The sequence below is a fragment of the Sceloporus occidentalis genome, unplaced genomic scaffold (genome assembly GCF_023333645.1).
Source record: "Sceloporus occidentalis isolate IW3139 unplaced genomic scaffold, rSceOcc1.0.p SCAF_321, whole genome shotgun sequence".
Taxonomy (NCBI): Eukaryota; Metazoa; Chordata; class Lepidosauria; order Squamata; family Phrynosomatidae; genus Sceloporus; species Sceloporus occidentalis.
In genome coordinates, this window is record NW_028317301.1 from 230,689 (window position 1) to 254,071 (window position 23,383).

General features: G+C 39.2%; 1 protein-coding gene across 1 annotated transcript; it reads right to left on the reverse strand.

Annotated features, from left to right (window-relative positions):
* Positions 1–6,203: 6,203 nt before the first annotated feature.
* Positions 6,204–22,913, reverse strand: LOC149274798 (carbonic anhydrase-related protein 10-like). The gene is made up of 8 exons (XM_089505265.1): positions 22,841–22,913; positions 19,878–20,020; positions 13,619–13,804; positions 11,935–12,030; positions 11,661–11,733; positions 10,912–11,066; positions 6,999–7,173; positions 6,204–6,226 (listed from the first exon to the last, which is right to left on the reverse strand). Exons 2-8 carry the CDS (start codon positions 19,929–19,931, stop codon positions 6,204–6,206), a joined length of 762 nt encoding a protein of 253 aa, XP_089361391.1. The 5' UTR covers positions 19,932–20,020; positions 22,841–22,913.
* Positions 22,914–23,383: the final 470 nt, after the last annotated feature.

Below are 23,383 nucleotides of genomic sequence, written 5' to 3' on the forward strand. Positions count from 1 at the left end.
GCGCTGGGGGGTTATATTACTGTATACAGCGCTGGGGGGTTATATTACTGTATACAGCGCTGGGGGTTATATTACTGTATACAGCGCTGGGGTTATATTACTGTATACAGCGCTGGGGGTTATATTACTGTATACAGCGCTGGGGGGTTATATTACTGTATACAGCGCTGGGGGCTTATATTACTGTATACAGCGCTGGGGGCTTATATTACTGTATACAGCGCTGGGGTTATTATTACTGTATACAGCGCTGGGGGTTATTATTACTGTATACAGCGCTGGGGGTTATATTACCATATACAGCGTTGTATAATGGGGTGTGTGGTATGGCCCATACAGTCTTCTACCTCTGCATTGCTTCCAGTCTCCCTGTGCTGTTATCAGTGTAGGTGTCGAGACATGAATTTTAAATGAATTAAACAAAAACAAACAATAAAAGGGATCTATTAGCAGTTCTTGGTATTTGTCAGATCACTATATTGAGAAACTATAATTAGCATATTGGAAAATTTGAAGACTATCCTGGGCATAGCATATGTCATCACCGTACACGAAGGGTCCACAAACATCCATACATCTACCGTCTAATATAACGCCTTCTGCCGGCATTCCGGAAAGGAACCCCATTTGGTATAACGGGGCAAGATGTTCCTGACTATTTCTATGTATCATGTTTAAGAAGAACCACAGAACTCCAAAATTCTGATTGGGTTTACGGTCAAATAGAATAAATGCAAAAGCCAGCTCACCCCCCCTATATATTCATCAGCACGGATCCGCACGGACTTGATGCGTGGAATAAACACAAAGAAAAAAGAAAAAAAAGGGGGTCGATCCAGCACTTGAATGAAAAAACTTCCCACTTGATTTAACTTCCATATTAAAAAGCATAGTTCACAGGAGACCGAAAATCTGACCGCGTTTCGAACGGCACCCCGCTCTTTATCACAGGTAACTCGCCGCTGAATTTGTTTCCCTTAAATGAGGCAAAAAAAGGAGTGGTGAGATTGCTCGTCATCAACACATGCGCGATTAAAATTCAATTACAAAACAATTGGATGCAATAGGATGAAAAAAGCATGGCAACATAACCTACAGAAAATATATAAACATATAATAATGTATAATTTATATAATGTTTATATAAAAATATATAAACATTATTAGTCCAAAAATGATATGTATATATATCAATAAGGCTATTACATGTATGTATGTATGTATGTATGTATGTATGTATGTATGTATGTATGTATGTTTTAACCTGCTCACAGTGTTTTTATATCACAGGGAGGTGCATAAACACGTATATTGTTACAAATGAAGCATTAATTATAAGTAATGTTTACCACTTAAATAATGATTTTAGATAATTTTTAAATAGAAACACCTGATATCACCAAGACAAAATTATGTGTCAAATAAATTCTAATCATAATATTAAGTCCCATTGGTATACAGGTCTCAAGAGTAAACTGCCAAAAAGCTTCTCTATTTTGCAATCGTTTATGTAAAACACCTCCTTTTTTTTTTTTCCAGACCTTGCCTTGAGGGGGTGGGTGGGAGTTTTGTAATTTTGTAATTTATATAATAATATTTATGGCTGATATATTGCTATTGCATTTAGGCTCAGTAATGTGAGCTTTTTGTAATATTTGTATTTTTTATAAGAATTAAATAAAAAAAAAACCCCAAAAAAAACATATTGAATACTTCATATTAATTATTAAAATAAAAATCATTGGAATAATAAAACAAAATATCAGGTTAAAAAAAAAATATAAATAAAAAAAAAAAAAATCACCTCCTCTGTAACCAGATGTCACTTTTTCAATAGCATAGGCTACAAAATTTTTTTATATTTTTGACCCCGCATGTTTATCCAAAAAGTGTGCAGAAGCAGAGCCGGCCTTAGGTGTTCCGGCACCCTGTGCGAACTACTCCTCTGGCGCCCCCCTCACTACCCCCCCTGCCCCTTCAAACTACCCCCCTCTGCCCCTTCAAACTACCCCCCTCTGCCCCTTCAAACTACCCCCCTCTTCCCCTTCAAACTACCCCCCCTCTGCCCCTTCAAACTACCCCCCTCTGCCCCTTCAAACTACCCCCCTCTTCCCCTTCAAACTACCCCCCCTCTGCCCCTTCAAACTACCCCCCTCTGCCCCTTCAAACTACCCCCCTCTTCCCCTTCAAACTACCCCCCCTCTGCCCCTTCAAACTACCCCCCTCTGCCCCTTCAAACTACCTGCCCCTCTGCCACTTCAAACTACCCCCCTCTGCCCCTTCAAACTACCCCCCTCTTCCCCTTCAAACTACCCCCCTCTTCCCCTTCAAACTACCCCCCCTCTGCCCCTTCAAACTACCCCCCTCTGCCCCTTCAAACTACCTCCCCCTCTGCCCCTTCAAACTACCCCCCCTGTCCCTTCAAACTACCCCCCTGTGCCCCTTCAAACTACCCCCCCTGTGCCCCTTCAAACTACCCCCCCCTCTGCCCCTTCAAACTACCCCCCCTCTGCCCCTTCAAACTACCCCCCCTCTGCCCCTTCAAACTACCTCCCCCTCTGCCCCTTCAAACTACCTCCCCCTCTGCCCCTTCAAACTACCCCCCCTCTGCCCCTTCAAACTAACATTTTTTTAACAACAAAAAATACCAACAATGTTTTCATTTAGGTGCAGAGGGGGCGGCAGAGGACCCCGCGGCGGTGGCGGCGGCGGAGGAGGACTCCGCGGCGGCGGACCCAGCAGCGGCGCCCCCTGGAGTGCGGCGCCCTGTGCGGTCGCACAGGTCGCACACCCCAAAGGCCGGCCCTGTGCAGAAGCCCCCGATTTCGATCGTGTGGAATGGGGATTTATGTCATAAAGGTGCTCCAGAATGCGAGTCTTAAATTGTCGTTTGGTACATCCTATATATTTAACTTTGCAGCTGGAACACTCAATGACATAAACTACATTACCGCTACGGCAGTTCAAATATTTTTTTATCTTTTAATAAATACAGATTCCTAGTAACTATGTTCTTAGCAATGTTTAAAGATGGTGAATAAGTTAATGCTAATACCGGTTTGCTTTCTATCCTAGTACTTTTATTACTTTTATTCAATAATAATTGTGAACGATTTTTGCATCTAACTATATTCTCTGCTCGTTGGATTTGTCTAGAGCTGGGGTCCTCAAACTACGGCCCGCGGGCCACATGCGGCCCGCGGAGCGCATTTACCCGGCCCGCCGGGTGTTTTTGCCTCAGGACATCCATGTGTTCCGAAAGATGGTTTCGGAACACAAGGATGCCTCTGTGAAGTCCCTGCGGCACGCGTTTACTTTAAAAACGCGGGGACCGCCGGGAGCAGGCGCACGCAGCGACGTCACTGACGTCCCATGCGTGTACCCATGGCAACCGAGCGCGGAGGAGCGGAGGAGCGGAGAAGCGGAGAAGAAGAGAAGAAGAGAAGAAGCAAGGAAGCAAAGAAGCAAGGAAGCAAGGACGCGCGCTGGAGGTAAGTGTTTACCAGCGGCGCGTCCCTTCGGTGTTCTGACCACCGATCCTCCGGTCCTGCTATGGCCGGAGCGGTGGTCGGAACACTGAAATGGGGCAGTACACAGGCATACAGCCTCCAGCCATATTGTATGGCTGGAGGCTGTATGCCTGTGGGGGAACGTACTGCCAGCCCCTACAGTCCGGCCCTCCAACGGTCTGAGGGACCGTGAACTGGCCCCCTGTTTAAAAAGTTTGAGGACCCCTGGTCTAGAGGAATACCCCCTTTGTTTAAGTCGAGTGATTAACCCTTCGTTCTGTGCTTGAAAATTAGACTCAGTCCTACTGTTCCTTTTGAGGCGTGTCATTTCACCAACAGGAATGGCCCGTGTGGTATGTTTTGGATGGATACTATCTGCCCTCAGTAATGCATTTCCGGAAGTTGGTTTTCTATAAGTAACAGTATCTATAACTTGATCATTATTAGCAGTAAGGCTTAAGTCTAGGAATGAAACTATCTTAGAAGAAAGTTCATGGGTACATTTTAAATTATATGGATTGTCATTCATGTAACTGATAAACAGTGGTACGGAAGACACATCTCCCTCCCAAATGAACAAGAGATCATCGATGTATCTTCCGTACCACTGTATAGAATCTAAAAAAGGGGTATGAACGTCAAATATCTATGTATGTTCCCAAAAAGACATCGTTAGATTTGCCAATGAAGGGGAATGTCTAGCACCCATACTAACACCACTACATTGCAGGTAGTACACTCGATCAAAAGAAAAAAAGTTGTGAGACATAAGAAATTGGGTGACTAGTAATATAAATTCACTTAGATCAGGTGTGTACCTGCTATGAATTTTTAGGTGGAATTCTAATGCTCTAAGTGCAACCTCCCATGGAACGCTGGTATACAGCGATGTTACATCGCATGTGAGCCAGCGCCAACCCTTTTTCCATTTGATATTGGCTAACTGAGCCAAAACACCCTTAGTGTCCCTAAGAAACCCTGGGACACGTTGCACTAAAGGTTGCAATAACTGGTCAAGCCAAGAGGAAAGTCTTTCTAACAATGAACCCCTAGATGACACAATTGGTCGCATCTGGGGAGGAATACCTTTGTGTATTTTAGGTAGACCATATAACACTGGTGTCACAGGGGTTACTACTAGTAGGTATTCACTTTGGCTAAAATTCTCTGTAGGATTACACTCCAATTTTCTATACGTGGTAACATCGTTAAGCATTATTTGCATCTGTTTTATATAGCAAGTGGTATCCATTACCGTTACCATACCGCCTTTATCGGACATTTTAATGGTTAATTCGGTATCCGGCTTTAATGAGCGAACAGCTTCACGTTCAATTTTTGTTAGATTGTCGCGTACAGACTTACCGGCATTAACCCTTTCCCCCAATGCTATGAATTCTTTAATTACATGGGTTTATGGTCACATGCTCCATGGTCTCCTGCCCAATCATCTAGAGGTTCATCATCTGGTGAGCGCCTCTCCGGAACTTCACATTGTCCATAGCTTTGATTTGGGATAATGGAACCAACTCCATTGTTGTCCAAGTCTTGGGTCCATGGGTTGACCAAGGTCAACCAAGCTCCACCAGGGCTCCTTTATGGTTCCCACTGACCACAAACATGATGCCTTTGATCATCCTTCACAAATAAATTGACTCTGTAGTTTATCCAAGATTTTAATAACATTTATTCAGATGCTGAAGGTAAACAAACACAAGAAATTATGTGTTATCGAAAAAAAGATGAAAACGTCTATATTGTTCGATTTTGTCTCAACCAAATGAAAAAACTTAATATGATTAAGATATAGATGTAGTGTTTTCAAGTCAATTTTTTCAGAATATTATATATATATATATATATATATATATTTTTTTTTTAACAGAATTGACCGAATCACATAAAATATTTTAGCTGTTTCAAAGGCAATAAATCCGCATATTAAGAGTTCAGACAATCGTAAATGAAATAGCAAAAAAGTAAAAAAAATAAAATAAACAAAATAAAAAAATAATAATAATAATAAAATCTGGAAGTATTCCAGTTAACAAACAAAAGGCGATGGAATGAATGTTTTAGGATGATTTAGAAAATCTGTATTTGTGTGCGAAACAAATGATGTCTTTATATTTTTAATAATATATATATTTTTTATATATATATATAATCCATATATCGCTCAACTTCTTTTTTTTTCCATGGAATAAACAGTATGACAACCTAGAAATAATTATTTTTTCTTTCTTTTTTTTTTTTTCCTTCTTTTTCCGTATTCCGGCATGTTTGCGCGATGGACCTCTAGAGAGGGACTCCACCATGGGAAGTCGTTGCGAGATAATGATTCCGATCGGAAAGTGTTCAAAGCAATTCGTAGAAATGATGCCGTATGTACAAAGGCTGGGAAAAAAAAAGTCTTCCACTCGATAATGGGTAAAGTCCGCGAAGATTTGTGAATCGGCGCCTCCTCGCGTCTTTTCAGGACGCCGTTACCGAGTCGCCGTTCCCAGGACCTTTGCCTTATTTAATGTTCTTTGCAGCTCGTTAATATATATTTTGTTTTCACGTGATGGCCACCGTGTATGAAAAACGTATCCAAAAAGTGAATGAAGAGCGGTACGTTCTATGGTACGGAGATCCAGAGGAACCATGTTGTGGTGAATTTTTAATTTTTTGTTTAACTTTTTCGAGTTTTTTTCATTTAAGAAGCCATTCGTTCACTGTATGGAAATAAACACAAGTTTTACCAATGATTTGACCATATATGAAGATATTACATGACTCCCAAGTGTCCCTCTTCTCTAGAAGACTACATACGACCCAAGTGTCCATGTCCACTTTAGTCCTCCTTGGTCTCCAAATCCCTTGTGCCCCTTTCTCCTCCCCTGATGCCCCTCTCGCCTCCCCTGATGCCCCTCTCTCCTCCCCTGTTCCCCTTCTTTTCTAGGAGGTCAGAATGTTTGCTGGGTATGAGGGTATCGCAGGGTTCTACAGCCCTAAAAGCCCCGATAATGTGCATAAAACCCACTCTTCTTCTTCTAAATGCCCCACTCAGTTACATAAGTTGCTATCAATAGGTCACAACGTCAAATAAAAGTCTTCATAAAGCCCCACCCCATCTGTACTCTAACCACACCCCTTAAAACAAAAGTGGCCATATATGGTCATTGAAAACATTGGGAGGCGGAGCCTGACATTGAAACTGAATTGTGATACTGGCAGAGATCATTTTTATATTCCCTTTAGAGTACAAACTCCCAAGAAACAGGTTTGTCAACCCCTTTGTATCGCATGAAATAAATTAGACGTTCAATGTCTGCAAACAGACTTAAAACCTACGAGCCATGACACACACGTGTAATTAGAATTCTATCATCTAAAAAGATCTGATGATGTCTGATGATGATGATTATACGCATCGATACAAAGTTATGATGGCCGATTAACTTTAAGGCATATGTCTGTCCGGGGATTACCCTAGAAGAGACCCACCTTTATACTGAAGCTTCTGCGCTCTGTTATTCGGACAGTCTTTTCCCTGTAAGCTGAAGTTGATATTCGTCCGGATGCAGCGGTTATTTAGAGGCTGGACTGGTCTAAAATTGTCGCTCATGCTGGAGAATATCTGAGACGGCTGATTTTGACTTAGTAGCCTTAAAGAATGCATCTGCCGGAAAGGAAAAGAGACAGTCGATAACCGACACGCAGCAAAAAATAGAAATTTAAAATTTAACGTTCCGTTTATTTAAATGTTTACGGCATTCAGATTCTGAAATTATTATTTCATACTTTGGTGTATGGCGAATGGAAAAAAATAAATAAATCAATAAATGGAAATATATATAAATAAAATATAAAATGATGTATAATAAATATATCATTTTAATCTGCAAACACAATTTGAATATATTAATATTTGTTTTGTTTCCAAATAATATTATGGATTTGTGTCCTGTTTTTTTATTATTTTTAAAAATTTTCCATTTTTTCCCATGAAAGCGTAAAGTGTGTGTGTGTGTGTGGGGGGGGGGTGTTAAAAGATGCTCTGTATGCATTAGCATAAAAATGCATCAAAATTGGGGCTAGAATACCTCTTTATAGGATAATTAGCAAAACAAAGGATTTAACTAATATAAAACATGTATTATCTGCAGGGACCTGGAAATGTTTTTCTTAAAATGGGACTAAGGCAAACGAGATTTGATCTTTATTCCTCCCCATCCCAGATTAAATCGCTTCCCCCCTTAATTAATTAATTTGCGTACTTGAAAATATGTATATTTTTCAGATTTTTTAAAAAAAATACATTTATTTTTTTCTATATATTTTAAATGAAAACAGTTCCTTTTAGGCAAGTATCTGATGAGATAAGATTCCTATTAGAGAAACATATCAGGAATTCAGAATGTTCAAAGGAAGCCTTCAATATGGCGTTAGGAAATTGCCCGAAGGGGGTGCGAATATATCAGATAGATTTGAGCCGCTGCTTATACGCAGAAATATATATCTGGTATGGGAATTTTTTTTAGCATATATATATATATATATTCAGATACTAGTAGCTGGGTTCTTATCTTCAGCTGAAATACGCTGACGGCATTCCACGCTGGATAACGGACATGCAACAAAGTTATTATTATGAAGAAGATACATTATAATGACTTCATGGTTGACTACATCTCCCATGATGGTCGGCCACTACTCTGGAATACTGAGTACTACTATACGTCATGCATGTATTATGTGGGCCTTCACGTATATATAATATATTTCAACCAGAGCAGCTTCGTGGTTTGTGTATTCAAAGGAGAAGAAGTGTTAAGACAAGCGGTCATGAGTCTACAACCAGATGGTCAAAGGCTTACATTCCAACTAAGCCGATCCGACCCTCTAGTTGTAGACCACTTGTCCTGACGCTTGGTTTTTAGAACACCCAAGGGTTAAAAGGAACCAAATTACACAGAAAAATATTAAAAACCCCTGTAATAATAGTCAAAAACCCAACAAATAATGACAACATCCTGTAAGTCTTTAAATATGGTGACCTTGAAGCCTCATTAACCTTCCTCAAGCAGGAGTACTTCACGACGAGCGTCTTGGCCTTTCTAAGTGCTTTAAAAAGTACCCTCCGAAGAAACAGAGTTAGTCTTTCAGATGCTCTAGAAAGATTTATTACGCTTGCCGAATAATTATTACGGTTCCTCCCCAAACCTTCCATTCGATACGCGCTATATAATCAGAATACTGTAACATTCCACAGGAAGTAATTGAACTCTCGCTATAAAGAGTCACATTCCAGGACATCGGCTCCCATGGCGCTTGGCAGGTTTTATAGCTAAGGTAGTTTAGTTGTTGCAGATGGCTACGCGGCTTTTATCAGAAGTTAGTCCGGCCAAGCATCTTCTTAAGCACAGCTACCAACTGTTCTAAAGCAGTTGGGACAGTCATTACAGCACATGCTGGCTGTTCCCACCGATGTCCCAACGAGAAGATGTCCTGAAACGCATGGGGAACAGGCAGAGGCATAACTAGAAACCATAGGGCCCTGGTGGGAAAATTGCCCTGGGGCCCACCCCAACTTCTACAGCTGGTCTGTGCCTTCTTTGCCCCCCCTCTTCCAACATACACTCTGGCACACATATGTAAACACACTTACACAAATTACACACGCACACAAGTACACATTCATCCTAACACACACTTAATCTAACCCCACTGACACATTCATGCTCACACACACATACACATCCATGCTCACACACGTACACATCCATGCTCACACACACACAATCACACATCCATGCTCACATACATCCATACATTGTATAATCTGCCCCCCATTTGCACTCTATTACCCTCCCTCTCTAATTAATTAGAGTTCAAATAAAGACAGGGAAGATGATAGGAAGAAGCCCTTTTGATCTACCACTCTGCGTGACAGCCGTGCATGCGCAGACGAGACAATTCCTGTAAAAAAAAAACCCATCCAAACAGGAAGTGCCCAACGATCCGGACTGTCCAGCAAAAAACAGGACACTTGGGAGGTATGTTTGCCTGTACAAAGTCACGCACTCATCTACAAAGTGTAGATATTTTATGGCACCGCAAATCTTCATGCAAATTTGTAACTTCTTCTCCTGAGAGAATGGTAAATTAATATTTTTCAAGTGTGCAAATTCTCCAAAAAAACCCCAAAATCTTGAAATATCCGCAGGCACGTTAAATTTTTACCATGGAACGAGAATGATTTTGAAGTGGCAGTTTGTGTCGAGTACCTTGCGTCTTAATATTATTGTTATTTTTTTTTTTCCGGTGCGTCGATATAAAGAAAAACAAAAAAAGACAAACAGCGGAGGGTTTCGAGCGCTCTGCGGGGAAAATAGCCAATAAATTATTAAGGAACGATCCGAGAAACGTCAACGAGGGTGATTGTTGTTTACTGTCAGATGATATAAGTGCCCAGAGAGCAGAACAGTATACCATCACGTCCTGCGACTGTATGTAGAACTAGCTAATAAAAAATCAAAGCACGCCAAAAACAAGCAAGACGATACGCAGGCCGCATAATAGAACAAAAATCTACATTTTAAGATATAAATATTTTAAAAGCGTTTGGTTTCTGAGCAATTTATTTAGATGCTTCAAGACGTATGTTGGGTACCGATCGTCTTCTCTCCTGGAGTTGCACTGTGGCTTTGCATTCTTATTGGATGCTGTGATACCATGGTAACCTCGCAGCCAATCAGAGCTTCCCGGGAAACTATCGGATTCTAGATCACGCTTGATTTCCACCATCTTGCTTGAGTCTCATCACATGGTTTAAATGGCTGCCTCGCCCTAAGAAATTTGGAAATACCGGGGCTGGAAAAAATATCTAGCGCTAGCGGTCCATGCGCAGTCTACTAAAGGAGAGTCCAAGAAGATCCAGCCCTCCTGCAGGACTTCAGGCCCGGGAGGGAAGGAAGGGCCAGAAAAAGCCTGGTGCCCACCATGGCCTTCTGACACTTTCACTTTATTTTTTCCCCCCAAGGCTGGGCACTTGAAGCTCGACGTGCCATTAAAAAAACAAAATGGCGGGAGAGTCCAGGAAGTGGATTGCAACTTCCTGTTTGGGCTGACAGTAGGATTCTAATGCTGTCTGGACTGAGGGATCATGGGAAAACACATAAAAATTGGCATGAAATATCCCGCCTCTGCCTTTGGTGATTGTGGAGGTAGAAAATATATGAAAAAACGGGAATAACGTAAAAATGGAACGTTATGGAAAATATTAATACATTTAATTAGGGTTTTAAAGTAGATGGGATGGAATGATAAACCACAAAATAAAACCGGGGATTTTAACCATTTTCCTTGCATTTGGGTAATATGTCTGTAATGGCTGCTGCGGTTTTCTAGAAGGTACCTGCATCCTGGTGATATAGATGGGTTTGTTCATTATGATCCAGCTGGCTGTCTCGTAGCACGGTGGCACGGTCATCGAGCCGTCGTATGTAATGAAACTGGACGTCTCGGGATACAGCTCTTCTATATTAAGCCCCTGTAGTAAATATGCATCATCTAAGGACATATTACGAAAAAGTCTGGTTAAGGAGACATACGTGATTAGGATCCGTCACGCAACATACATGTAATCCATTAATTATTGGGAGACGACAACGTTTCATTTAAAGAACGTCCTATAGAGCTCGAGATAGTTAACCTAATCATTTAACCTCCTCTTAGAAATCCCAAGCTCTTCATACCTTCCATGTGTCCCAGTTCCGTTTGACCAGTCCCTCTATGGGCCCCAAATCCTATGTGCTCCTTTTTTCCCTCCCCTGATGCCCCTTTTTTTCAATCAGCTCAGAATGTTGGCTGGGTATGACGGTATCACAGGGCTCTACAGCCCTAAAAGCCCCGATAATGTGTATAAAAACAACAGGGAAAGGGTTAATAAATTAAATTGTTGTATGATATACATATCTTCTGGAGTGGGATGGGGGGGTACATACTATCAGGAATTTTACTGTCCCCCAACTGTAACAAAACCAGTTTGAAGGGCTTGAGTCACACATGAGCTGACCACACTCCACTATGGCTCCATCAGGAGGTCAACTCTCTAAATTTGTTCATCGTTCTATAATTTTTCTAGAACTTTCCACAAAAACTTACTTTTAAAGGTTATTCTTGTTATCGGATCTCTGCTAAGCATGCGATTTAGGAAGGGATTGGACGAATCGGTCACCTGGAGGAAAAATAGAAATAACCTAAAACACCAGTAATTCGAACATTATATATACACGCATGAAAACAGAACATTGTAGCCTTAATTTTAGGTTATTTTTAATAATTCAGCTGACATCACACGTCTATGATGTAATAAACTAGTTTATTAATTTACCGACCTTTGTGCTGAAATATAAAACACATCCCAAAAACGACTGACCTTTATAAATATGGAAATGACCACTATTCCGTTTGGACTTTTGGCTGCTTCTGATACATTTGTATACAACTCATGATTGTAATGAATGAGTTGCACCTAGAAGAAAACATCACATATGTATTAAATTCAATAGAACTTTACATATTTATCCTTAAATAATTGAATATGACGATTTTGTCGGCCTTTGTAGGTTGGTAAAATCATTCCTCCAGAGCCATTTTTTTTAAAACATGCAATTCCAGTTCTTACCACTAGGGCTCAATACTAGCATTTAATAATTTGCCCCTAGTAGACGTAACTTGCCCAGATCGACGATAGCACTGGACAATCTCTTGAGTCCCAGCAACACTTTGTAAAGCCAAAAACTGGCTTAAGACTGATATGAGAGTAGAAGTCCAAATGTAGCTACACTGTAACCATAATATGACACAATATATAATACCTCGAATAATTGTTAAAAAAATAAAAATATGGAAAAAAATATCTGAAAAAATTACCCTGGAACTTGACAGTCTCTGGATTATATACAACCCTTTCCAAGGATGGTTCTTGTTACATGTGTCCTTATGACATGAAATATTATAATTTGGTAGGCTACATAACGCTAATTAGCCACCACATGGTTGTTGTATTACCTTGACTGTCACATTTCCTCCTTTTTATTTAAGTAATGGCCGAAAGTCAATTTCTCTACAAAAAAAAAATTCCACGTAATGTTTGAGGGTCATGGTCATCTAACTTTTCCTCGTTATTTGGTTGGTATAACAGATAACTAAATAAAAGCTCACCAACATTGCAGGAAATCACTACATTCTTCCTGCTACTTTTTAAAAAATAAAAATCATTATTTTTTTTCTAATATAAAACTTTCAATTGAGTTTCAAAATGCGTAAAAATGAAACAGTATAATTATGGTTAAAATTGGACAGTGACATCTAGTTTCATTAAGAAGGCAAATTCATATTCCAAAAGTTGAAAGAGAATGGCTTTATTATATTTATTTTATGTTTACTTAAATTTTATAATACACAGAACAAGAACAAATAGTAAAGAGTCAGGTCAAGGTCAAACCCAAGACCGAACCAAGAAATAATTCTAGACCACCCATTGCCTTGAAGCAGAAAGACACGGGACTGTTAAAAATACATGGATCCCAATATAATGCAAGAAATACCCCAAAATAACTTACAAGGGTGAACCTCAGCAACCCCCACTCAAAAGACTTAACCACCATAGAAGCTCTATATCGAGAAGACCACCAGTTGGCCAATATTGGACACACGATGTTGGACCTCACTGTATTAACGTTAAAGGACAGCTTCACAGTTAACCATAAAACTTGTCAATTAAATATATCAGCATTTTGAACCCTAGGAGAGATGGATTAAACCACAATGATGGTTTTATGTCATACTATGGAAAATTTTTATCTCATCTTGTTCATACCCTTTTATCTGCATTTTTCCTAATCTCATCTCGCTATGAGCCCACACTCCCTATTAGTCGTAATTCCAATTGCATGATCATGTGGTAAGGTGGTATGAAAATCCCTTCCAATATTATGTCAAGAGACGAAGCCAACCCAACCTGGGCCCCATCTTGTAGGCCATTATTATATGAACAGAAGACATCTAAATCCCATACTGCAGAACGTGAACTTCTGTAACGAAGATCTTGGTCTTACCTCTCCAGAAAACGCTTGTCCATTAAGTAGATGTTCTGATCCTTGACCGTCTTCGCTTCCAAAATGTAACCTTATCTCTTCTAACCGATGACTGTAGGTAAGAGGCCCGCCGGACACATTTACTAAATGTTCCTTGTCTAGCTTTAGCGATACGTGTCTTCCTGTGTTGTACATCGTTCCACCCACCTAGGAGAAAAACAGCAGCCATGATATTATCTGGGATGTTGACTTAATTAAGTAAGAAATTATGCATTCTACAGGAATGAAGTAAGTAAAGACTCAAACTTTAATCACTCATAGGCCTCATGTTAAGTTCAGGAGCCATATGCCTATCCTATGCTTGTTTATTTTCCTTCCCAGCTTTACCGAAGAGTTATTTCCAGGATCTGAGCTTTGAGATGGGTTTCCATTTTGGCGAGAGGTGCTTGATGACCTCGAGTGTCAGTGTATTTTAGGAGCATGGGACAATTAATAGGAACATTTCGAGATGCGGAAAGGCTCTTAATGTGAATTGTGTTGAAAGAAAAATAAACCGGAGAGGAACGCAAAAGGTCTACTCTAAAAGCATGGCAATAAAAGAGACGAAATGTAAAAAAAATGATCAGTCAGTCTAATGGAGCCAAAAGAAAGAGGAAGAATGGTAGGAATAACCAGGGGCTGAATGGAGGCCAAGCCTGAGAGCTTAGAAGCGAGAAGTTATGGTGACATTAAATTGTCAATGAATTCAGAACTTTAGTGGTTTCTAACACTTGAGGAAACTTGAAATGTATGAGTATGGGAGACTGACCTTATACAAAAACAAGACATAGAATTGCATACGGCTCCTTGAAGCCATTTTATCTCCTGTAACCTGCCTCACGGCTCCCTTTATACCCAGCCAGCATGTACCTGGGTGCAAATGCTGGCTACGAATAATAGGACTTGAAGTTCAACAAATTCTGAAGGCCAACTTGTCGACTGTTGGTGGCCTATTCTACTACAAGTCATAGAAGTCCCTTTTTGATCATAATAACTACCAGGAGAATATCACACAATACGCGGAATAATTACTTTCCTTTTGCGTTAAAAATCAAACCTGTTCCCTGCCTCTAACAGACATTAACTTGATTCCCTTGTGACCTCCCTCTACCCTTCCCTGCTACAACAATTGCAGTGATTTGCAACTAATTTCCATTATCATTTATTACCGTCTTCCTAATCCATTCATTATATTTTTTTGATAGTCAATTGGTCCTTGAAAGTGGCTGTTTTCTCCCCAAGGTTAATTGGGTGTATTCAGAATCTCCGAAGATCAAAAAATCGGATCTAAACTCCAAATCTTTGAGTGATTATGTACAGATTTCGTTATAATACCTTAAGTGGCTTGGTTTAAAAAAAAAAAAAAAAAAAAAAAAAAGAAAAAAGTTTTCTTATATCAAATTCATCCTCCAACACGCAGTCTATGGATAAGAACGTTTTAAGAGTAACTTATTTGTGTCACTAGTTCAGTCTGGAAAACAATTCCCATCAGTATTAATTTCCCCTCCCCCATTTATATAGCTCCAACTGTTCTTAATGTGGCTATCTTTAAACATTATGGGACTCAGGGCAAGTTCACTGAATGAGCCCTCAAGCCCAACTCTAACTTGGTGAAGGCCTATGCATCTCCATAGACAGTAACGTATACCGGTCTAGGCCGACTACCAAACCGGGGCCGATCATGCCCCCCCCAGTGTCCTGCTGCACAATGAGACCTTCGATCTTGCAAACCAGCCTATTACGGCTATCGAGGCATTAAAGTAGCCGTGAGGCTTTAAGATATGAGCCGTCGGCATATGACATCATATCCCGACGGTCTGTTTGTTAAAGGCTCACAGAGCCTTTTATTGAGTCAGAGACCTCGGTCCAAGCTGTCAGATCCAACTGGATGAGCAATTGGATGTTGAGACATTTTTGGGTGGTGTAGAGAGCTGCGGAGTCTGAAATTGCGGAGTCCACGCAATTGTTGCATTGTCACAAAGAGAACATGGCAGTTGAGTTTTCGCGATTTATTGAGAGTTTATGCAGTTCTTGGTCAGAAGATCCCATCCTAAGACACTGATGTGGTTGAGTTGAAGCCCAATCTTCAACTTGACTTCCAACACAACTCAACTTGACATGAAGTTGACTTGATTCTACTTGAACTCCAGTTGCGTACTCAACTCAGTTTCCCTGTTGTGAATACAAGACTTACTCCATCTCAGTTCAGTCGGCCTGAGGAACCCAACTCAACTGTTCACTCACCAAAAACCCCAGACTCCATGGAGAAATTACTGATTTTTACAGCGCTCACCCATCTATATATTGCTCCAGGTAAACATTTCCACTCGATTACTGCAAATATATATTAGAAAGGGGTCAGAAAAAAAATATTGCTGCTTCTTGACTAATTTATTATAACTTCTAAACACAACGAGCCAAGTATGCCCCATATATGCACATTATTATTTTTTTTTACATTTCTTTCCAATTTTATTTTAAAATTATTTAAAATTTATAGTGAAATTGAGGCACGTTTGATTTTTAGTACGTTTTTTTAAATATTATTTTACAAATCATTAGAAAATCATGTTTAGCGCTATCATTCATGTTACTGAGCGACCCCCCAGGAGCAAACCTTTTTGTACGCGGAGCAGACTGCGCTAATGCACTTTTAGGAGAAAAAAAAAAAAAGACTAAATGCATTCTTTTCTAATACCTCAAAGGCAGTTGTACAATGGTTTCCATATTTTCTTTTTTAATGGCTTCATTATAAGAGAAATAATTTGATTTTTAATACTCGTATTTAACATGTCCTCGCCTTAAGAGACCCAAAAATGTTGTATCGTAAATCTGCACTTCTAAAATCCACTTTTAGCACATTATATATTTCATTTTAACAGGAAGAAAATGGCAAATCTCTAAATTATACATAAAAATACCTTTGTAAAAAAAAAAAAAACCTCTTGTTTTCGCTGATAGTTCCATTATCTATGGCAGTGGGTATAGACAGAAATGAAAGGTTAATATATTTTTTAATACCAAGTTTCTGTGCCCCCTAACTCTCTGTGGGGTATATATTGTCTGTGGGTTCCTACAATGACATCAAAACCGGAGGCTGGCTATTAACTCTTACAATAGAAAGCCTTTAGGACTGACAGCGTTCCATGGAACAATCCAGTACCCTGACCATAAAAAGGTACATTAAAACCCTAAAAACAATGCTATTTAGGAGATTACTGTGAATCTGAACTTTGAGGCTGTCGGTATTCACAGCTGGAGGAAAATACTCTCTGCTACTTCAATGTAATTGTTTAGTTACCTTTGTTAATAGGACAGAAAAAAAAATGGACAGGTTTGGACCTTTATCTACAGATCTGGAGGCCGCCATTGTTGTCAGTCATGTGATATTTTGGGAGACTTTCCCCGGATCAAACACCACACTGAGCTGATGCTTTATGGCAATGCTAATGAAGTCCTTTCCCCCATAGACTTTCATTAGTCAGAGGTCCATTAGCATGTGGGTTGCAATGTTCCTTGTGCTAGCTCCTTCTGGTCATCCACCAGCTGGGCTACCATCTACTGTACCGGCGAAAGCATGCGTATGCCAAACGCCATCAGTCCTGTGCCACCGAATCAACAAGCGTCTGTACACGTCGTTACCTTGTTGCAGTCACCTAGTTAAGCTCGTTAGATAATTAGCAAAGCGTAAAGTAATATATCAGCTCATCAAAGTGAGACGAGGTCCTGTTCTTAGATCATCAAGAATGGTGGGTTCTTCAAGAGCATTCCCTGAGTTACAGTTTTTGAATGTAAAACCTGTTCCCTTTCTTAACTACTCTAGAAGAAGAAACCGCGAAGAGAGTGGAGGTGATCACCTATACAATCTCCGCTCGCCAACAGACCAGTGGATTTGTTTAACCCACCGCGTTTTGTTATATCACGAACGCAGAAGAACTGCGCTCCAGCAGAATGCCCACCCTCTCCCCGTCTGTTTACTGGCTTCGCGACAAGGGCAGACCGAATGGCTGAACAGACGGATAATGAATTTTCATTTCCAGAGACGGCTTGATTCAATGTTCACAGGGAAAAAAAAGAACAGGAGCTAAGCAAATATTTTGGCCTATGGACAACCTTTTAATGGTCTATCACACATGAACATATACTCAGCATTCCGTCGCGTACAATTCTAAATTGTATCTTTTAATTAAGATTAACATTAGTTGTGTAGCCTAGCCCAATGCTAACTACAGAACAGAGAAAGTTAGTATGGGAAAACTTTGAATAAAATACATTGTTTTGATAAACCATGTATTATTGATTTTTGTGTCAAAAAATAGGAAGGGCCAACCAAATCTGTCAACCCACCTAGCCTGACAGTGAGATCAAATGTTAGTGACAGCCAAGAGGTTGTGCTGCTAAATTGGTGGGTTTCTAGCTCGGACTCCAGTTATTTCCTTAGTTCCAGGATGAGTGACCTAGAATTTGGGGTAAGGATAAGACAAGTATCCTCAGGAATCCAGTTGAGAGATTTTTCTAACCCGCTGTAATTGGCCTTTCGTCAGCCAAAACACGAAGAAAGGCGGACAAAGGGAGTAAAGTTATCTCCTAGAAGAAGCCAAGAGTCCTAGATTATCTCCTAGAAGAAGCCAAGAGCCCTAGATCTGATGAGGGACGTTGTCCTTTGTGATCTGGAACAAGATCCTGCTTCAAGCTACTGTCCAGTTTAGAAAGTCCATCGTAGCTTCTGTGTCATAATTGGTCATTTAGGTCCAGAGAGTGTGGGGCAAGCTGAGTGCGAGCGAGCAGCATTCCCTCTGAGGCCAACCTTCCATTAAGGAATGTCTTCATTTAACAATTGTGTTTGCATTGGAACAATAGGCATTCTACACATTATTTAACTAGATTGTTACATTATAGGCCAAGTCTTGCATCTGGTTCCATACTGACGTGACAAACAAGGCAGAACCGCAACCTTTAATCAGAGCGCAGGTGTTCATTTGGACAAAAGATAACTTTGTAAATATTTCAATATACTTAACACTGAGATGGCGCTTGGGGACATAGTTTGGTATATTCCTGGTGGACTAGATAAGCTTGGCTTGTCTTCTGCTTACTTGAGTGGACCCCTAACTGTTGACATTCCCTCCATTACGTTTTGAGTGGAAAACCAGAAAAAAACTGGGTAAGAACATTCAAGATCCATCAATCCCCAATGACTTTGGATATCTGTTTCCAGAAGCACAATTAAACCTCAAACTGCTTGCCACGTGGACACTTTCACATCACAGAATGAATCCTACCCTCATCTCAAGCCCAGCAAAGGAACGCAAATTACATGTAAATTACAATAAATCTCAAATTGCTATAAAATGTACACCCAACTTCATGCCGACCGTATTTAAAAATGTAAAATACATTGGAAATGCTTGCCTGTTAAAAATGAAAACACAATTATTAATTACTTAAATTCAGGACATACATCAGATTCATGATTAAGAAATTACAATTTGACATTAATTACCAAACTCATGTAATTGCAAAATGAGTACAATAGCCGATGCATACGCAGCAAATATTTTATATTTGTAGCCGCTCTCCGCAAATCCGTCCCATTCATCTGGATCGCTTTGTTTTAGAAAACATTAATCTGCACAGATGGCATTCATGGTAATCTCTTATTCTCCGTTACTATGTTACCAGATAGCGGGCTTTGTTTTTTTTTTTTAAAGAAACGGTTTATAGAAAAAAAATATTATTTCTCCTAATTTAAAATAATTTTGTAATTATTCATTTGAATTGATGTAAAGTGTTTAAGATTTGATTTTTTTTTTTTTTTAAATGTAATTCTATGAGCTATAGTAATAAAAATATAAGGGAAAATAAGAATAAAAGCAATGGGATAACTGATCAAAAATAATCTAAGACAAAAAATGTATCTAACAAAAAAAAAATGTAAAAAAAAAAAGAAAAAAATCTTTTTACATAGTATGGACCCAAAAAGAAAACTTTTTTTTTTAAAGATGAGGACATGCGTACATGGAATAAGTTCTTGACACACAAAAAGGTTCAAATCAAAAATGATTTTTTTATGCTTTATGTTTACTTTATTTTGGGTTTTAGTATATCTTCTCATTTGTTTCTAGTTTCTTTCATATTCACGCACATATTCTATTTTCCTATTTCAAAGACAACAAGCAGATGCCATCACGTATAAAAGCTTTGTGGCAGATGGAATCCTTTACTTTAAGAAGATTCTTACCTTCCGTCCACCCGTGTTAATGCGCAGTGGAGTTAAGAATGGGTCGAAGATCATATGGCTAGTTTCTATGTTGACAGGAGACTGCCTCTTCCCAACGGCGCACAAATTCCAGGCTGAATTTACCAATCCCCAGAAGGAAGGCACTGCGTAGGGAATAAATAATATCATTTGCATTTCTTTTTTTTGAGGTTTAAAGCTAAATTGGCTGGCTGTGCTACCTCGATGTGAAATGTAAGTTTATGTTTTAAACATAAGAAGTGTGGTTTGGTCATGATGTCGGTGGACAGTGGTGGGTGGCATATGATTGTTACAATGTTAACTCAAACAAAGATGTCTTCTCTCCTCCATCTCCTGCTGCTCAAGACTATCTCTTTCACTAAACCAGAATCTGTTCACCTTCCTATTTCCTCCTTTCTGGAAAAAGCCTTCTTCTTAAACCTGCCCTTCTCTCCCTTCTCCATCTTGCACCAGAACCTGACCTCCACTATAGCCTTCATTCTGTCCTCTGCATTGGCCTTCAAGCAACAAACTCAAAACCTTCTTTCTCACCCTAACCCTGCTCTTTTCTTTCTTTTCCATTCTGCACCGCAATATACCCTGCTCTCGTTTGTTCATCAACACAACCACCAAACGCTCTTAGTTTGAGTGATTTAGAGTAGTCCTTTATGAGGAATACATTATGAGAAAGTGAATAAAACTTGGTGGGACAAGTTAGGTGGCCCGAGTAGCTGAAGGACATGGGTGAAAAAAGATGAAGATAGGAGCAGCTACCTACCACCCAAGAGAAATATTCTTGATTCGTCTGGAAGGCATAATCTTGATGGCCAATGACTTGGTCGTTAGAGTCTAATGATAATCTAAAAGCTCTGGATTGATAGTTGGTTGCTTAGCCCGGAGATGAGTCTGATCATTCACAAGTTATCCACACAATAAGCCCTTGCATTTACCACCAAAATGGAACCTGATTCAGCGCGTGCCGTCTTTCTCTTTAATTTCTAGTTATTTGCAAACAAATTACCTTTAATGAACTAGAACACTAACCATAGTGATTATAGCTTTCTGATGTCCCAATGAATCAAACCAAGCCAAGGCTAGGCAGAAGACAACCTAACAAAACCCAGTAACTAGATAATTACATAATAGGCCTCTAATTAGTAGCACATGGCATGATAATTGCTAATCATAGGTAATGGACATGGGCAAATGCAGGAAACAATTAGCAATATAAATGAACACATGCTTTATTAACCCCTCAAGGACCAATGATGCTCTGTGTCGCCACCACAATCTGGACCTCAGAGATCCATTGTCAACATGTTATTAACCTACCGAACAGTTATCTTTACAGAGAGGCTTTGCGATATAAACAGGATTACAGAGCATGGAATGGTACTTTTTCGCATTATATTTGTTTTAAGTCCCATAATTTTAGGCTCTATATATGTGTTCCATGATGAAAGCTGCTGGAACAGCTATCTCTGGCCTCATCATAGAGTCAATGAACCAACCGTGTCATTAGGAGGGCCTGGTTAGTTCACATCTGCGCATGAACACATAAACTACGGACATGCACAAGACCGCCCCGCCGCTGGCCACGGACCTTGGCATTGAACTCACCAGCTGGAGCAAACCCATCCAAGCCAATGGCACGGAAGTCATCATCAATGGGAACGAGCTCAGGACAGGTACCAAAGTATTCACGCCTAGACACATGGCCTATTGGACTACCATAGCCGTGGAACATTAAGGTTCCTTGGGTAGAACAGAACTCGCTGCACATTTACATCCGTGATTCTGTTCCCAAGAGCTTACAATCTGTCGTAACGTGGACAGTGAAAGCATGAACAGATTTTCAAGGGGCCTATTTAGAATTAACTTCAGTCAATTTTCATTTTGTTTAATTATTTTTTGGGTTACTCCTCTTGCCAATGAGCTACTGCAACAAATTGCTAGCATTTTCCTCGGCGAAGGTAAGCGATTTAATTTCCCGCAGCCTTCTCAGTCACTCACAGAGTGATCTGTCTTTGTGGTACAGTCGGTGACACATTAATTGGATGCTTCTCGACTCTCCAGCCCGGTCTAATTGTTACAATTTTGAATAACTTGATGAAGCGGTTATTAAAATTTTAGAACCCAGACGGAAAGCTTGAGTCATTTATTCAAAACCAATAAAATTTGTGAGGCTTCCGTTAAAAACATTAGGAAAAAGATTTTATACCTAACCAAAAACTTCGAGCCTGGTCCCAAATTATCTCATAATTTATTTAATTTTTTTTAACAAACATAAACTTAACGTTATCAAAAAGAACAAGAAAACGCAGATTTTTTTTTTTGGTGACCTCTCTTTTTTAACTCATTATTTGGGACATTTTTGTAAAAAAACAAACCAACAAAAAAAATGGTGGATATTTTCATATATTTTTTAAAGTACAGTAACGTTCAGAATATTTTAGGCTAATGACAGAAGATACACTTTCCATTAACGGCATAAGGCTTAATTGAAATCACGGCAGTCTAATCTTCCCAACACAAAGGACGTTTAACCATGTCTACTATCTTCAGCTTTAATCTTTGCCTCCTCACTTATTCTCTGAGATCACTTTTGCTATTTATCACTTTATTTATCAAATAAAAGAATTCTACAGGGAGATTTTTCATATAAAAACTATACATACACCAAAAAAATTGGAACAAAAAAATTTAAATAAATTAAATAAAAAAAATAATAAATATAAGACTTTTTTTTAGGCATTTTTTAAAGCATAAAAATATATATTTTTTCTATAACAAAATTTACATTTTCAGTAAAGTTCCTTTTTTTTAAGTTTTTTTTAATATTCCATATTATTTTAATATTTAATGACATTTTAATTGTATTCATACTGGGACAATAATCATGTTGGTAGTTTTTTTTTTAAATGTAACCATAACATAAATATTATTACACATAAAAAGCTTGGTACCTGGAACAAAACTGCCCTGGACGACTTCTTTATATGCCCACCAGCCTTCATGAATTTTTGGTGAATTCTGCTGTGCTGAAAACAAAAATATACAAAAAAAGGTTTTTTTCTTTGAAACTGATATTTCCAATATTTATAGATATTTCTAGGCAAACTGGCAAACTGGCTGGCTGACTTTTGGCTGAGCGAGACCCCCTAGTTCCCCTGTGCCAGTAGACGTTTCTATAACTAGTGGTATAATATTCACAATAAAACATGTGTATTTTTTTTTTATTTTAGTTGTTCTATTATTGCAATAAAATTATATTCTGCTAAGTAAAAATACATCTGTTTTTCCCCCCAAAGATCATGAATCTGAAATGCTAGTTACGTTTTTGTTTTTCATTCCAAATACTTGGAATCTTTACACATACGAAACGTTCTTTTTTTATTGTTTTAACGGCAAGATGCTGCCGGTCCCTTGAAAAAGTTTTTTTTTTTTAATGTAAAAACAGCTCCGATTCACACATTTTCTTAAAGAGTATTTACCATCTTTCCATCAAG